The sequence below is a fragment of the Cyprinodon variegatus genome, unplaced genomic scaffold (genome assembly GCF_000732505.1).
Source record: "Cyprinodon variegatus isolate N-32 unplaced genomic scaffold, C_variegatus-1.0 Scaffold1992, whole genome shotgun sequence".
In the NCBI taxonomy this organism is placed as follows: domain Eukaryota; kingdom Metazoa; phylum Chordata; class Actinopteri; order Cyprinodontiformes; family Cyprinodontidae; genus Cyprinodon; species Cyprinodon variegatus.
Genome location: NW_015152445.1, coordinates 42,454 through 60,705, shown reverse-complemented (window position 1 = coordinate 60,705; position 18,252 = coordinate 42,454). Strand labels below are relative to the sequence as shown.

Genomic DNA, 18,252 nt, shown 5'->3' with positions numbered 1-18,252 from the left:
CACCTGTCCCATCAACCAGGAATCAGAATCAGAAATACTTTATAATCCAAGGGCAAATGACTTTCGTTACATTACATCTGTAATAGAGTGACTATATATATATATAATTAGGGGGTCCCCGCTCCATCTCGCCATCAGTTTGGGGGTCCATGGCCTGGAAACCGTTGAAGACCTCTGGGTTAAAGAATAAATAAGAATAAATGCTGGAATTTGCTCTCTCTTACCAATAAAGATAGTTTAGTGTTGCAATTACATATGTATAAGCCAGAAAGATATACTTTAAATATGCTAAAACTATAAACCACCATTCAAGTTTTTCATAATAGGATCAAAGACCTCACCCTGAGATTTTCTTTTTATAATATTATACATTAACTATTTCAATCTTACTAACTATCATTTCTCTATTTTAGAACAAACCGCATTCAAATAATTCCTTTATAAATTAATCGGGAAAATAAAATAAACAATAAGCTGTCTGGTGATCAGCACCAAGGTTCCATCAGAACCAGTAAACAATAGTTTACTGATATTTATCAAGTAAATTGTTTAAATTAGATCTGTTACCATTATGCCGAATTTAATACTTTAGAGAAATCACTTGTCTGCGCCCGATCGAATCCCAATAAATCCAGTGGGTATTTTATGACTGAGTAGAGAACTTTGAATTAAGAGATTTCTGAACGGGGTTTGTCTCGCTGACTGTTAGCAGCCGGCTAACAGAGTTCTGTTCTGCTTTAAAACCTGCAGGTTGGCTCTGGTAATGATCTCACCGTCAGTTCGGCTTCAGTTGAGGTAACTCACCGGGTTTAACGTACATGTCCTCCATGTTGGAGCTTTTAAAAAGCCACTTCTTCACGGATCCGAAGAGGCTGAGCGAAACTACAGGCTAAGCTAACCGGAAGAGATCTACAGAATAAAAGATTCAGAAAAACTTCAGTTAAACTTTGATTTAATTAAATATAATCTCTTTAAATCCCCTTGAATCAAAACGAAGTCATCTGTTAGTTGGACGAAACGAATAAGTTAGACTAGATAATTGTAATCATGACTTCCGCATAGATTGTCAAAATAAAAGCAGCTGACGTCAAACGGAAACTATCAAGATGTTTATTTTTACACATTAGAGTCTCCTAATTGTTTAAATGTTATGTTAATCTCATTGTTCTATCTTTTACTTTTTGTTAAACAACGATTCAGGCGTTTAACCACTTTTGATTAGGTCACGATCCGTCTGTTGTTACAGTTAATTAATTATCTATGTCACGACATTTATCGTGATTCTTTTCTTCATTTAACAAATCTTAAAGCGTTAAATCTGTGTTAAATTATAACGGAGCGACAATACTATATTTGAATTTAAATATAGTATTAAATATAATAGGAATATAATAGGAAGGAGTTTGTCTTAATAAAAATTAAATTAATTTACTATAAGTAAGAAATTATACTGGGCAAAAATGTGTTTTTAAATGTATTTTCTGGCCAAGATGCTGCTGTAAACCTTCAGCAGTAATTGAGTTTCAGAGGGCTCAAACTGGGCATGCAGCCCATTCAGTCAATAATGTTGTGGAGGATTGGAGGAAGCTGGAGCAACCACATACAGAAATACACCTGGCTGGGATTGGAACCTTAGACTTTCCTACTGCATGGCTAACTGTGTCCTTGTGCTATGGGTAGTTTGTCTGACAGTAAACTTGACAAAACTAAATTTAATTGACTCTACTTCCTGTTGTGACGTCTAGCTTTACCAGTTGGACATTTTTCTAAACATGTCCGGGACACGTGGCCACGTTCATACACCGGAGTGACGTCAGCACAACGTCAGGTGGCTTTCAAGTTCATTTGATGTAGCTTCTTTAGAGCTGGAAACATATATAATGTTAGGGAAGGAAATAGTTATTTAATTAATCAAGCTGCATTATTAAGTATCAAATCTGGAAAGTCTTGTAGATTAGATTTATTATTAGATATATATCAGTTATTAGTTCAGCTTCATAATAGGAAATGTTTTGTTCGATTTGTCTGGATTCCTGCTCATGTAGGCATTGAAGGAAATGAAGAAGTAGATATACTGGCTAAAAAACCTTAAAATCAGATATTATTTAATAGGGATGCTCGATATTGCCTTTTTTCCGATATTCGATATATATTCCAAATGCTGAATTTTCGATTCCGATATAAGCCGATACCGATAGAAACTAATTTCACATCATGCCAATCAAAAAATTTAAGCTAAAACCTACATTTACTGTGATACCCTACTACACACTGTATATTCCACAATTAATTACCATTGTAGAGGATAAAAACAGCATTTCAACTTCAGGAAAAAGCAAAATTTGACATTTATTTTTAACATTCTCAAAAAAACATTTTGGAATATGGTCTTCCTGAGATTAACCTGACAATGAATATTCAAACAAGAGATACATCTCTTTTCTTCACAAATAGGAAAAAAGTGTACCTCACCAGTACAGCTGTATTGCACAGAATTGAAATGTAAACACAAATGAAGTCCAGTGTAGGATCGCTGTTGAAGGACGAAGTCTTGGTTCCCCCACACATGACAAGGACCTCACATTCGTTGCAAATCGCAAACTTTCAAGTCATCATTTGAAACTTTAAAAAAGTTCAACACTGCAGACATTTTTCGTAACGAACAGTTTAGCTTAGCTGCTGCTACACAGTTTGCTGTCTGGCGCGGTTTAATGACGTCATCAGGGACATGCAACGGTCAACATATTTTGCAAAATCTAGGCATTATATTATCGGCTTTTAATTATCGGGGGGAAACCCAATAAAGATATGCACAGATACCACATAATTATGCTAATATTACCGATAATATCGGCCGATAATATCGGACGGTCAATATTATCGGACATCTCTATTATTTACTTAAGTATTCCTTTAAGCAAAAGTGAGGGTAGCTCTATAATTCAGAATAAAAACTGTAAGGTTTGGCAGCAACATTGGGATAATCATGACACTGGTAGAGATCTATATAAAAGTCAAAAGACTGTGGCGGATAATAGTTGTGCAAATGGAAAGAAGAGGAAGTCACATCTCGCCTTAGAATTGGTCATACAGGACTTTATAGTTCTCATTTCAAAATAGGCAAACCAGGGAATTATAATTATTGTAAACAAATGGAAACAGTGGACCATGTATCATAAGAATGTATTTGTAGAATGTAGAAAGTTATCAAAGTATCGTCAGCACTTTATGTCAACACTAAATAGAGAAAAAATAGGATTTTCAATGATAAAACTTTAATAAGTAAATCAAATTCTGCTAGAAATCAGTTAATTAGATTTTTAGAAAACACTGGATTATTTATTCGTATTTATAGTATGAATATAAATGTGTGCATGCATGTGCATATACACACATACTCATTTATATGTAAGTTTGTAAGGATATTGATTGATAGATAATATGCAGATTTGTGCATACCACTGTGGTATGTATCAATAACTTTCTTCTGAGATCATTGATGACCACAGTCCAGTCTGGTAGGTAGTGGAAAAATGCACCTTAAGTAGGCTGCCATCCGCCAATAAAAAACATAAGAAGAAGAGCTGGAAACATCCTTTCAGCTGCAGCAGGATGAATCTAGCATTTTTTCTGTGTGATCTAGATCTATCTATGAATCAATAAACTATAGGTTCTATGTTGGTGAGAGTGGGACTGGTTCTACAGTTTCTTTCAATTAAATCCCCTAATTAATTTCAGTAAAGTAGCCCTATCCTGTAGAGAAATGAACACAAACCCACGAGTTAGGCTGGAACAAATGTTTGCATATGAGTAAATCAAGATGAAAAAAAATTTATAGTTTACAAAAGACTTTTGGAAGAAATTTAGTCCAACTTATAAGGACAAAAAGCCTTTAGTTGGACACAACATAAATTTACCATTCACTACGATTTCACAAAAAAGTGAAAATAATTTAACAAAAAAATAAAAATAGATATAAAATTATATTTAAAAAAAAACAAAATAATAACTTTACTCTTTTGTAATTCACATTCCAACAAATTTTCCTCTATAGATCATAATCCTCATTATTAAAGAGCAATCCTTAAAATACATAATAATAATAATATATAAATATATAATATTTATATAAAACTTTGTGTTTATCATATTAATATTTAATTGCAAAATATATAACTTTGTATATATCTCTGGTTTGACTTCAGTTTAAATAGTTTTTAATCTGAATAATAATGTGTAATCTAAGCTAAAGGTAATTTTTCAATAGGTTTTAGCCCTCTAGGCACCTCGGCCAGTACTCAATGAGGAGTCTACATATATAATGTCTATGGGTCTGACAGACGAAGTAACCCTGTTCCCGCCAGTTTAGCAAGCGTGTCCGTCCGTCCGTCCATCCATCCATCCATCCGTCCGTCCATCCGTCCATCCATCCATCCATCCATCCATCCGTCCATTCGTCCATCCGTCCATCCATCCATCCATCCATCCATCCATCCATCCATCCATCCATCCATCCATCCATCCATCCATCCATCCGTCCATCCATCCATCCGTCCATCCATCCATCCGTCCATCCATCCATCCAACTGTCTATACATCCATCCATCCATCCATCCGTCCATCCATCCATCCGTCCATCCATCCAGTGGATGTGGCAAAATAGACTTAGAAAAATTTTATGAATGAATTAATATTTGATGCATACAGCTTTTCAATAGGGAATGAGCAGCTTAGCAGTAAAATGAACATTTCCATTTATGTCCAACAGTGATAAAAATGTAAACAGTGTATGAGAAAATAAATAACAGTTTAAAGACATGGTTGAAAGGGCATTGATATGAAAGGTTAAGAGCTGTGTAACTGTGATGAAATATCTTTAATGGAGGGGAGTGGTACCCAATGATCCTCTCTGCTGTCTGGAGAAAGAAAAAGTTTCTCATGTTCTTCCAGTCTGAGGCGCTGCAGCCTCCACACCACACAGTGAGACAGCTGGTCAGAACGCTCTCTATGGTGCTTCTGTAGAAGGTGGTGAGGATGGGTGGGGGCAGGTGGGCTCTCCTCATCCTCCGCAGCAAGTGCAAGTGCTTCTGTGCCCTTTTGACAAACAGGAAGTTATTCTGGATGACAAGCTTTAGCACTCTTTCATTGAGCAAAATGTGAGTGTTTCAATGTGAACAATTGAAAGTTGTAACATCTCAGTTCCTCCAGAGCAGGACCTTCCCCTTGTTCAAAGCTGGACTATTACATAAAGCATAATACACATCACAGGAAAAAAAAAAAAAATCTTAGCAAGCTAAAGGTATTGTGGAGCATTTTTGCAAATGTTTTAAGAGACCCGCCCTCTCCACTTAAAAGAAAAAGCACATGCACAACCCTGTACCTGTTCCCGAGAGGGAACGCCTATTAAACTAGTGCGATAGCGTGCACAAGCCCATTTCTCCTCATGCACGCTCTGTTTAAAAGTTGCTGTTCTCATAGCTCATACAAGCTTACTGGGTCTGCACTTCCGCCCTAACTCCTAAATCCCTCAATCTCTATACAGTAAAGAGCGGTAAATATATGGCGGACTTTATAGTGAACTCAATTAACTTACCGTTTGGACAGATGATTACTGCTTTTCGCTCCTCGTTGTCGCTCAACCTTCACTGTGCGGTGCTTGCGCCATCTCTGTTATTAGTCGCTGCTGTTGAGTAGCAACAGTCTACGGTGACAGCGGATCGCTGTGACAGCAAATCCCAGAATGCTTTGTAAGGAGAGCTCTCCATGCAAAGCACTCTGGGATATATCTGCCTCAGCTGAGACCTTTCTTTTCTTCTCTTACACTTCATGGATGCTTTTTCTCTTATGACCCTCGGCCATTTTTAAAGAACCACGGTGAGAAAGATGAGCTTCAATGACTGTCTCATACTGAAGCTCACCACATATATACACCTGAAAGAGCACATGTGCAGAAAAAGATAGCTAATGTGACGAGCATGTAGGACGGCCTTACGTAAATATATCACCAGAATGATTGACAGTTAGGAGGACCACTTATTTAGATGATCCACCCGGAAATAAATGATTGTCCTCTATACCTTTCAATTTAAGGTAAACTAATGCAAATTGCTGTTGTAATCTCTTAACCTATAAACAATGTAACTTGCTATGATCCCAGGTTAATTAAATACACACGCAAACCGACACACACATACAGTGAGGAAAATAAGTATTTGAACACCCTGATATTTTGAAATTATATAGGGGTCTGAAATTGTCATTGTAGGTTCATGTCAATTGTGAGAGACATGATCTAAAAATAAAAAATATCCAGAAATGAAAATGTATGATCTTTTAACTACCTGTTTATATAATACAGCTGCAAATAAGTATTTGGAAACCTGAGAAAATCAATGTTAGTATTTCGTAAAGTAGCCTTTGTTTGCAATTACAGAGGTATAATGTTTCCTGTAATTTTTTTACCAGGTTTGCACACACTGCAGGAGGGATTTTGGCCCACTCCTCCACACAGACTTTCTCTAGATCAGAATCAGATCAAAGTTATTGCCAAGTAGGTTTGCACTTACAAGGAATCAACTTGGTGTTGATTTTGCAGACAAATTAGATCAGTCTAGATCGGGTTAGATCAGTTTTCTGGGCTGTCGCTGATAAACATGGAGTTTGAGCTCCCTTCAAAGATTATCTATTGGGTTTAGGTCAGGAGACTGGCTAGGCCACAGCAGAACCATGTTATGCTTCATACAGAGCCAATACTTGGTTATCCTGGCTGTGTGCTTCGGGTCATTGTCTTGTTGGAAGACCCAGCTTTGACCCATCCTTAAGGCTCTAACTGAGGGAAGGAGATTGTTTCACAAAATCTCGCAAAACATGGCCCTGGTCATACTCTCCTTAATACAGTGCAGTTGCCCTGTCCCATTTTCATAAAAAAGACCCTCAAAGCATGATGCTACCACCCCCATGCTTCACAGTATGTTGTTCTTGGGTTGGTACTCATCATTATTCTTCCTCCAAAAACGGTTGGAGGAATTATGACCAAAAAGTTCTATTTTGGTCTCATCTGACCACAGGACTTTCTTCCATGACTCCTCTGGATCATCCAAATGGTCTTTGGCAAACTTGAGATGGGCCTTCACATTGCCTGTTTAAGCAAAGGAACCTTCCATGCCATGCATGATTTCAAACCATGACGTCTTAATGTATTACAAAATGTAACCTTGGAAACGGTGGTCCCAAACCCTTTCAGGTCACTGATCAGCTCCTCCCTTGTAGTTCTGGGATAATCTCCTGCCTTTTTTATGATCATTGAGACCCCGTGAGGTGAGATCTTGCATGAAACCCCACTCTGAGAGAGATTGACAGTCATTTTTAGCTTCTTCCATTTTCCAAGTGATTGCTCCAACAGAGGAACCTTTCTCACCAAGCTGCTTGGAAATTTCCTGGTAGCCCTTTCCAGCCTTGTGGAGGTACACTTTAGTCTCTAGTGTCTTTGGGCAGCTCTTTAGTCTTGGTCGTGATAGTAGTTGAGTTCTTACTGATTATATGAGGTAGACAGGTGTCTTTATGTAATGTCCTCAAATAGGTACATCTAGTTTAGGTTAATAAATAGTGGCGTGGAGGTGGACATTTTGAAGGCAGACCAACAGGTCTTCGAGGGTCAGAATTCTAGCTGATTGACAGCTGTTCAAATAATTGTCTCGCCTTGAATTCTACATTACTACATATATATATATATATATATATATATATATATATATATATATATATATATAAAACACTTGAGAAATAATAGAGATAGATTAGTAAGCCATTAAAAGCAATTATACTGAGTAAACCGACCCTTGTTGGCCTGTTTGCCAAAGTTAGCTTAGCTGCTCCTTACCACTCATTACAGGGAAGAAACCAAAACTCACCTGCTGTTGTTTGGCTTTTTTAAATCAGCACCAACTAACAGAACCTCCCACACACACGAAGAACTGCATTTCATGTTGTCTAATAATTATGGTAAATACCAAAAGCCGACATTAAAATTGCACATGAATACCAACTCATGTCGTAATTTCAATTGGAAAGTTGCGAGTTGCCGAGATGAGGTAAACTTTGACCTTTCAACATGGTAGAGTGCGGTGACATGGTCTGTGTGGTGAATCCACTGATCTCTATTTATTCACTGGATTGCTGATTTCCCAAAAAAAAAGTGAAACCACCGCCCGCCATGATGGTACTCCCCACTCCCACCAAGACACGCAGTAAAAATGCCTATGTGTGTGGCAAAAACAAGCAGTTTGCTGGCTCTGGGAAGATGTTTCACAGGTAACTTTACAGTCAGTGGATGTACTAACCAAGAAAATACATATATATGCCAATGTGTCCTATAGTAGAATATGTAGTGTAACATCAGTCTGGCTATTTCAGACATTGACTGAGTTCGCCATTGTGTCTAAGCATAGAAAATAGAAAGAGTAAATATAAAGTAATTCACTGTGAAATGCAAACAGTAATTCTTTATTAAGTGGATGATGCTTTTGCATTTGCAGTGTTTGATATTTTTCATTGTCCATTCGTCATCCATCAGACCAACATGCTATTCTTTAGCAAAGACAAACCAGATATGGCTATCCCAATGTCCTTTTGTCCTTTTAAATGCTAATAGGTGTTTAATGTAAGTCTTTCCTCTCCATGTCTGTATGCTCATACCAGCTTCATAAGGTGCTTCCCAAGGACATGATGACTTAGATGGACAGAGCTGGGGTTCAGACCGGCACCTCTCTCTACAGCAAGTGATCCAGCTTTCATGAACAGCACAGTTTTGTTTAGAACGAATCAGGAGGTCCAGAATTCTCTAGACAGAACCATAGGAAGAACATTATGAGTATAAAGAACATATGATAAAAAGGTCCATTATCCTTCAGTCACCCTTCAGACAGGTCAGACCTTCATCAGGTCCCTCAGGTTCGAAGCTACAGTAAACAGCCATGTTTTCAGTCCTGATTTAAAAGAACCAACATTTTCTGAACATCTTGGGTTTTCAGCCAGGTTCTTCCAGAGTTCTGCAGCTGAGGAGGGAACCAGTCATTTGGATCAGGTGTGCTGTATGGAGCATACAACCCCTCTAAAGCATGCAGAGGGGTTTTCTATGAAGAAAATTTTTTTTTTGTTTTGTTTTAGGTTGGGGAATAATTAAAGTTCAACAATAAAGCCCATAAATGAAACAGTCAGGTGGTGGAATTGGGCTGTAACTTGTTTTCTGAACATTTTGGTGAGAACCTCATTGTTCCTGATCTTATTATCCATTCATTTCCTGACCCAGCATCTGGTTTATTTTTGGGCCCAGGTGTTGCTAGACTCTCCTCCTCCTCAGAAAGCAGCAGCTGAATAAAGACTGAATCCTTTTCCTGCCTCAAATCAACAGAGTGGCAGTACATCAGCTCAATTTTCCTCAGCGTGAGGAGTCATCTTTTACAGTGGAGGGCGAGCGAGGCAGAGGGGCAGAGAAGGAGGGGAGTGATGATGTCATCAGGAGGAGGAGGAGGAAAGCAGCATCCTTCATCAGAGGAGAGAAAAGAGGCAAAGAAGAGGCAGAGAAAACGCTGGGACAGAGAAGAAAACCAAGGAGGGGAAGAAAGACAGATGGTGTCTGAGAGGGGGACAGACAGAGGGACAAGAGACAAAAACAGACAAAGGAGACAGGAAGAGAGAGAGGCTGTAAAATCCATCCTGTGGGCCGGAGCCGATCAGCTGACTGCAACTCACCGGGGAGGAGGAGGAGCCATGATGGGCAAGGATTACATGCTGGCTATCATCATCGTCAACTATGATGGTGAGACACCCCCCTCACATACACACACACACAATGTGACAGGTTTTCCTGGGTTATGAGGTCTAATGGTTCTGATGTTTAGGAACTCCTGCAGCTTCAGATGCAAACTTTCAGCTTCAGTGTGACTGACCCAAATAAGTTCCTGCTGCCGGTTTCATAGGTCTGCATCTCTCTGTTACCGTGAACCCACAGAATTCAGTTTGTCTTGCTTTTTCTAAAGGTTTATATAAATAAAGTGAATCGAATATCAGTTATTTTGAGGAACTGTGGTAGAATCCTGGAGGAACTCTAAAAGAACCTCTAGAAAAACCTTGAAGGAACCCTAGCAGAATAGCTGAGGAACCCTGGAAGAACCCCTAAGGAAACCTGGAGGAACCCTGGTGGAACCTTGAAAGAACCCTGGTGGAACCCTGAAAGAACTCTGGAGTAACCCCAGCAAGAACCCCGAAGAGACCTGGTAGAACTCTGGAGGAGCTCTGGAAAAAACTGGTAAAAATCTTGTAAGAACCTTGTAGGATCCCTGAAGGAACCCTGTTAGAACCCTACAGGAACCCCCAACTGAGGGGATTTGTGGTTCCTCCTTCCTTAATGTGCTTCATCCTTCTGCTGAGGAACGTCTCATCCAGCTTCTATCTTTGACCTTCTATCAGGTTTATCTATAGATTTAATTTGAACGAATCTGTTATTAGTTTCAGAGCTCTCATCGAAGGGTTATTTTGGAACCAACAGATGTTCCTCCAGGCTGGACACGTGAGGAAGAGGAGGACATGTCTGTGTCCTTTCCAGGGTCATCTTGCAGAGGACGCTCAGGCGGACACACATCCATCTCTCTTCAGTCTTTCTCTGTTTCCACCATCAAATGAGAACATCTGCTGGTTCCTTCCTGTAACTGATGATGAAATCAAAAAGTAGAAAAACAATTTTGATCAGACATTCTGCAGAACGCCTGGTTCCGTAACATTATCCAGAACCTGGACCTGAGCCCAGCCGCTCAGATGATCCGAGGCCTCATTCATTATTCACAGATTCTCTGCTTTCATGCCTCCCAGCTCAGCAGTTTGACCTGATCGATGGAGCTGCTCCTCATGGACACATGGTGCCATCATCAGATAAGCAATATTATCCTCCTCAGAGAGCCTCTGCAGCACAGGGAGAGCACAAACCCACCAGAACAGAGTCAGAAAGAAATGAAAACAGAACCAGGATCATCCAAACTCCTGACCCGCCTAGGCTTTGGGTCAGACAAAACTCTGGTGCGTTTGGGTCATTTTTAATTAAGGTTTGGTTCACATTTATAGTTAATAATAAAAAAAGCAACAAAAAAACATCAGAATCACTGAAGGTGACGTGAGGAACTTGGGTTCCTGAGACTGTCTCAGTCCAGGACATAAACGTCTTCACAGAAAGCTTTGGAAACAAAGTTAACTGGATGCATAATCACTTGAGGCTTCCATTTACAGTCAGGCCACGCCCATTAAGGTTAGTCCGATGATGTCACAAAAACTGGGAGGTAGGACAACCAACAGATTAGATGACCCCACCCTGAAGCTGAAAGCCTGTCCACTATACCTTTAATCAAACAGCAAACATGTGTAGATCTGTGTGTTAGTGTGTTAGCTAAGGCTTTAGGAAAACCTGGTTTATCTTCAATGATTTATATGAATATGATGGATATTGTTCATGTTCCGTTGGTACACTGTGATTGGTGCAGATTGACCCTGAACTGGTTCAGCCCCATCAGTGCAAATTGGCCTCTGTCTCCGAAACCTCTACAAAAACTATCTGGCTATGCTACTGTCAAAGCAGAAGAGGTCTTCATGATCAGAGCTGTCTGAACAGTGCTGCAATGAGGAGGGAGGGGGGAAGATGGAAGATGTTATATAGGAACTTACTGACATTCCTATCCCTCCCATTTGAGCTATAATATATCCCATAATCTTTTGCCTGAAACAGCCTACCTCACAGAGTTCAACAGCAATGTATAATTTATTCCCTGTTTTCTGTGTGACTCATGCTGATGTTTACATCTTCAGGTGTTAATGTTTGAGAACAGGGAGTTTCAGATGTTTACTTCTTTTCCTGAAGGCTGTAGTTCCATTTTTTCAAGGATCAACAACATGCATTGTTCTTTAGCTTCTTAATTAGTTAATTCAAACTTCCTGTTAAGTTAACCCTGACTTCCTATTACGGTACTCCTAACTTTGGGTCTACTGGAACACTACAAATTGTAGCTCCTAGCTCCTGTTCCCTTCACCTTTCCTTGGGTCTACTGTATATATATCTACTAAGGGCCAGATAACAACGTCAGGAGGTTCCTTCATTAAAGGAGCTCTGACTGAAAGCATCCTGCTTCCTCTTTAGGCATTAGTTATATAAAACACTGATCATTACCTGTTTGTTTCTAGTCATCAGTCTGTTATTGGTTAACTGTTACTGGTTACCTCGGTATTATTGTTTAGCTTCTTGCAACTGGTTATTTATTGTTTGTTCACTATTACTTCTTACCTGTTTATTAGTGTTAACTAGTTAGTTGTTCCTGTGTATCTGTTTATTATTGGTTAACTGTTTGTAACCAGTTAACAGTTACAGTTTGTTATTGCTTACCTGTTTATTAGTGGTTAGCTATTTATTCTAGATACCGGTTTGTTACTAGTTATCAGGCTGTTTTTAGTTAACTGTTACTAGCTACCTCATTAATCAGTAAGCTACATGTAACTAGTTACCTGTTTGTTGCCTGTTACCTGTTTATTCTGGTTAACTGTTACTGGTTGCATGTTTATTGCTGGTCAGCTGTTTCTGTTTATTCTGTTTAACAGTACTTGTTTCCTGTTTATTAGTGTTTAACAGTTTGCTACATGTTTGTCATGATGGGTCTTAAGTTCTTAGCCCATATGCAGAACACAACGGAGGCTGGGTAAAAGTTTAACAGAGTTTATTTAGTTTGCACAAAAACACAAGATCATGAACAGGATCTGGAACCGGTCAGGGCAGGTTCACTGGAGTCTGCAGAGATGATAGTTTGATTAGGAAACGGACTGATGAGTTTATGAGTCTTTAGATTGTTCAGGAGAATACCTTGAAGGAGTCCGGGTTTCTCTTTGAGAGAGAGGGAACTGTTGGGTCCAGAGACTGTTTGTTCAGCAGAGTCCAAGAGCAGCTGCAGCGTCTTGCTTCTGACTTTAAAGGTAGACCTTGATCTGAGTTTCCAGCTCTTAGCCAAGAGCAGCAGAGGAATCCACATACGTAGGAGTCTTCAGGTTTGGCTCACGAGGGCAATCTCGGCAGGTTAAGCTCATCCAGAGCCTCAGGTAGAGACAGGGTTCCTGTGAGGCAAAAAACAAGGGAGAATTAGAATCAGATCTTTCTCAAGAGACAGCAAAGATTCTCAGGTTCTAGGCTCAGGTCGCTAACCAAACTAAGGTCAACACTGCGGCGTCGAAGCAAGGTCTGGCAGCTGGTTATATAGGGCAGGTCTCTTGATGAGAAGATGCGCCTCAGGTGTGCTGGAAGACTCCAGCTCTTGGAGACCCACGGCGCACTCTGCTGGAGGAAGGTGGTACAGCTCCAGATCCCAACAATGTTATTTGTTACTGTTATATGTTTACTGCTTAACAGTTACTGGTTAGATGTCTAGTAGTGGTTACCTGTTTTTTTCTGGTTAAATGTTGCTGGTTACCTTTTTTAGAGCTAAGTAGCCTGTTTGTAACTAGTTATCTGTTTGGTATGGTTATCTTTTTATAACTGGTTAACAGTTAATGGTTACCTGTTTATTAGATTGAAACTATTTTTAACTGGTTATCTTTTTATTACTGGTAAATGTTTACGGCTTATCCGTTAATTCTGGTTAAGCATTGCTGGTTACATGTTTCTTACTAGGTAACTTTTAACATGGTTACTGGTTACCTGTTAGGGTAACCAGTAACAGGCTGCTAAACACCATTAGTGTTTAGCTGTCTGTAACTGGCTACCTGTTTGTTGCTGCTTATCTGTTTATTGATAGTTAATTTTGTATATTTGGTTAACAGTTACTGTTTGTAACTGGTTACTTGTTTATTCCTTGTTACATGTTTGTTCTGTTACCTGTTTGTTACAGGTCAGTTGTTACTGACTACCTGTTTATTAGTGTTTAGCTTCTTGTACTTGATTAACTTTTACTGGTTTTCTGTTTTTTTACCAGTCAATAGTTACAGGTTACCTGTTATTAGTGTTAAACTATTTCCAACTGGTTGGCCTCTATGTTATTGTTTATCTGTTCATTACTGGTTAACAGTTACTTGTTACATGTTTGTTTTGGTTATCTGTCTAGTGTTTCCTGTTATTGGTTACCTATTTAATCTGGAAGAACCAATAGGCAACGGGTTTCCCATTTATTACTGGTTAAGTGTTTGCTGCCAATTAGTATTTTTTGCTACAAGTTAACTGTTAATTTCTTGCTACTTATTTTGTTTGTTACAAGTTACCTGTATGTTAGTGGTTACCTGTTTGTTACAGGTTACCTGTATTACTGATTACCTGTATGTTACTAGTTACCTGTTTTTTTTGTGTTTATGTGTTTTGTTATGTGTGTGTTATGGGTTACAGTTTTATCTCATGTTATGTGTATGTTACAGTTTCAAGACCCTTAATGGTTTCTAGTTTTATGTTAATTTGTGTTCCAATTCTATTCCCCCTTCCTTGTAAAACATTGTGTGATGTATATCAAATATCCTCTAGGCAGGCTTTTAAATCAATGCTATGTCATTAGTTTCCATTTGGCCAGCTATGTGATGTAGGTCATTTTTCCCTAGATCAGCTTTCAAGCATTGTTTGAAACCTGGTGAAGGTTGTAGAAGCAAATAAACTTTGTTTGCATCTGAATCTTGGTTTTCCTTTAACATCTTAAAACTGCTTCCTTGTGTTTTAGTTTGTGCTGGAACTTTATTGATTCATATAATCTTAAACTTTTTAAAGTTATGTACAATTTTCTAACCTGCGTGTAGCATTATAATATGTGCGGGACCTTACAGTGTAGCTGTGACACCAAAATGTTGGAGTTTAGGTTTGGAGAATTTTTATTTATTTATGTCCATGCAGATAATATCTGGACAGACCAGAACCTCCTTCTGGATCCAGATCTTCCCTCTGGCTGGAGGACCATAAAAGACTCCACTGGGACCTACTACTGGCACATTCCTACTGGTACCACCCAGTGGCAGCATCCTCGCCTTACTGGGATACCAAAGCCTCTTGAAACACAAGTGAGACACAGTTAATTTACTACATGTAGCTTTTTCACTTTCGTCAGTGTGGCTCAGTCTGCTCTTCTTCTGTGGTGTTTCAGCAGGAAGAGGGAGTAGAGCAGAGCTGCAGTACAGAGGCACAGGGAGCTGCTGAGGAATGGTAACTGAGTCTTAATGTATATCTGCTCATGTTAGGTTCTCTGGTGGTAAAACACCTTCTGAAGTCTAGCAATATAATCCCCGTCCTCATGACAGAGAAGGTTCCGTTCGAAACATGACAGTCCAGGCCAGCGTCTCACCTCACCCATGTCCATGTGGTCTCCTATGGATTTTGGAAGTTATCTGGCTTTCAGGAGCAGATCCTTAAGTCCCCTTTAAAAATGGCTCCAATATGCACAGTTTTGCTCCATCCCACCAACTTTCAAAACTTTGCATGACTGCTTCCTTAGTATCAGGACCTTTTCTTTGGCTCTACTCCTCTCTGATCATACTAGTACTAGTACTGAAGAAGCAGTAATGAAAATATTTGGAAATTTATGTGGTGGATCAGAACCGGGCCAAGTGGAACTGGTAGAAAATGAATCCGCCATGGTGAGAATGATGACGCAAAGTTAGGAAAGGTTGAGAGTGCTGATTGTCAGCGTTCCCAACATTTATAGGTTGTAATCGAGGCATGGCTCCATATGACCTCCTGAGGAAAACAGTTTTTAGGTCCTAACGAAGGAGAGGGGGAGTCTCAGTGCAATGAGGACATGTACATGTTCCACAGTAAATGAGGACCTCTGGTTGTCACCCCGTTCCTGTAAAATTCACATTAACTTGTTTTCTCTCAGGTCTTCATTCCAGGATGATTACCTCAGCAACCATGACCCCGACTCGAAGGTGAGTGGAAACCAGAATCTCTCAGCCTTTAAACGTTGCTGTTTTTCTTGTCTGAAGTTCTTTCATTCCTTTTATCAAACTGGAAGTAAAATTAGAGTGATGATAAAGGACATGAGGTCAGAATAAAAGTTAAGGCCCTCCTCCACATCAGGATTTAATCTCACACTTTAATCTTTTCTAATCTCTCCCCCTCTCTCCACCGCTGCTTGATGGAGCTGTAATCTGATTGGTTCTGTGTCTCTGCAGTGCTTTGCTGTTCGCTCTCTAGGCTGGCTGCAGGTGGAGGAGGAGGATCTTTCTCCCGGGCGCAGCAGCTTAGCTGTCAGTAACGTCATCCAGCAGCTGTCTCACTGCAGCAGTCCGGAGCAGAGAGACAGGTCGGGGGCCTGGGGGGAGGTGAGAGTTCAGTGCTGCCCCCAGAGGCAAAGCACAGACACAGCAACTATATTTATCCAGGTGTTTTACTGAGTGACGTAGTCCCAGTGACAAGAGTTCCGCAGGTGTAGAATAACTTTTCCTGAATAAGTTTACAACTATAACAAGAAGCTCCTCCAAAAATGAAATTTACTTAAAGGTGTTGTAGGAGATCTTGGAGAAACAGTTCCAGCAGGCTATATTTTTTAACGTACACAACCATGCCTCTCCCTTCAGACCACCCCTTTAAAACACGCCTTCAAAACACATGAACGCACATGCTGTCTGTCGAGATGTTCGGATTTTTCCAAGGTCGAGAACGAAACAAGCCGAGACCGAGAGCGGCTAAAGCATTACATTGACAGCATGGACTTTGAGGGTCAAAGCCATGTTTACTTGAACATACAGTTCTTACTTATCAGAGCCGGAAAATGAAGCCAGAATAGCGGAGAGGGATGGAGGTGGAGGGGGCTTAAAAAGCCCTTGCTGCTGTATGTGTCGAGCTGGCTAGCTGCTGGACAATCGTGTTGTCATAACTAATAAAAAACACACAGGAATCACAATTTGTACCGTATAGAACTAATGTGACAAAATGTTTAGATGCACGACATACATAGCTTTCAACTAGGTAACGTGACTGAGTTCACGTGACATCACTGGTCCTTGTGCCTGCACGAGCATTGGGGGTCGATTCATTCATGTGTCAGAGTACCCGCACGGGGGGAGGGAGAAGCAGATGACCTTGATTGATGTGTCAGGAAACAATATTAGACCACTGACGCTGTTTTGTGATTAGTGGACGTTACTCATTGATTTAACACTGTAGCTGGGACTATTTTTTTTTTCGTTTCACTTCCATACCTTCTATTTCACTTCTTACTACGCAGCTTTGGGGAGATCTTCAAGATACATGGTAAAAAAATTGTCAGAAAAGATCTCCTACTACACCTTTAAATGAACAGTGGAGAAGATTCTCCTGAGATGTTCTAGCCACCAGGGGGCTCCTTTACCTTCCACTGCACTTTAATTTAGATAGCTTCTGACCAAACACTATTTATTCATTTTATAGTAAAACCCATCTGTATATTATGCTATTGTACATAACTGTAAAAACCTTTTTTTTAATAGTAATATCCATCTGTATATTATATTCGGTACATATCCAGCTGTAAATTTAGTTCATAACACTAGTGATCTATATATTATATTCATTATTTATAATAGTATTCATCTCTATACTCATTCAGTAGAAAACCCATGTCCCGTATTTATGGAACCATTATTTATTCTGCACTTGCTGCTATTGCACTTCTGGTTAGACCTAAACTGCATTTCGTTGTCTTGTACCTGTACATGTGTAATGACAATAAAGTTGAATCTAATCTAATCTAATCCTTTGGCAAATACCTTGTATAGCCAGGAGGAGAGGAAGAATGGAAGTTAGAGAAACTGACCAAATAAAACCACTAAAGAGTTAACAGGATTTAGCATCATAATATTTTATCTCATCTGCAGGGTCGGGAGATGATGCTGGTTCTAAAGAAAGATACCTTGACCCTGTTGGACCCATTAGACCACACCCCTCTCCACTGTCAGCCAATCATCAACATTCGTGTGTGGGGGGTGGGCTGTAACAATGGCAGGTGAGTCAATCAAAGGTGGTGGCTCGTTTACGTGATTCAACCTCTAATAACTCTAATAACTCGTAGTTTGGTAGCTGGTACCAAACTACACCAACTTTACTGCAGAATCCCAGCTGGGTAGACTTTGCAAAAGTTTTAGTTCAGTTTACGGGAAAATCGGCACAAAATCCTGTTAGTGTCAGAGGGGAACCCACTGAACCTTGGTAGCAGACAGACATGGACCCAGTCAGTTCGTGCAAACAGATCAATGCTCCAGCTGCAAAGAGATGTGGGTAGT

At 39.7% G+C, this 18,252-nt stretch overlaps 1 protein-coding gene across 2 annotated transcripts in view; it reads left to right on the top strand.

Annotated features, from left to right (window-relative positions):
* Window positions 1-9,522: 9,522 nt before the first annotated feature.
* Window positions 9,523-18,252, top strand: part of apbb3 (amyloid beta (A4) precursor protein-binding, family B, member 3) — a 19,037-nt gene continuing 10,307 nt past the window's right edge. For both annotated transcript variants that reach the window (XM_015405101.1, XM_015405100.1), the window contains exons 1-6: window positions 9,523-9,817; window positions 14,891-15,054; window positions 15,138-15,196; window positions 15,870-15,918; window positions 16,165-16,314; window positions 17,848-17,975. In XM_015405101.1, coding sequence (XP_015260587.1) covers window positions 9,628-9,817; window positions 14,891-15,054; window positions 15,138-15,196; window positions 15,870-15,918; window positions 16,165-16,314; window positions 17,848-17,975 — 740 coding nt within the window. In that variant the 5' untranslated portion in view covers window positions 9,523-9,627. The remainder of the gene's footprint in view (window positions 9,818-14,890; window positions 15,055-15,137; window positions 15,197-15,869; window positions 15,919-16,164; window positions 16,315-17,847; window positions 17,976-18,252) is intronic.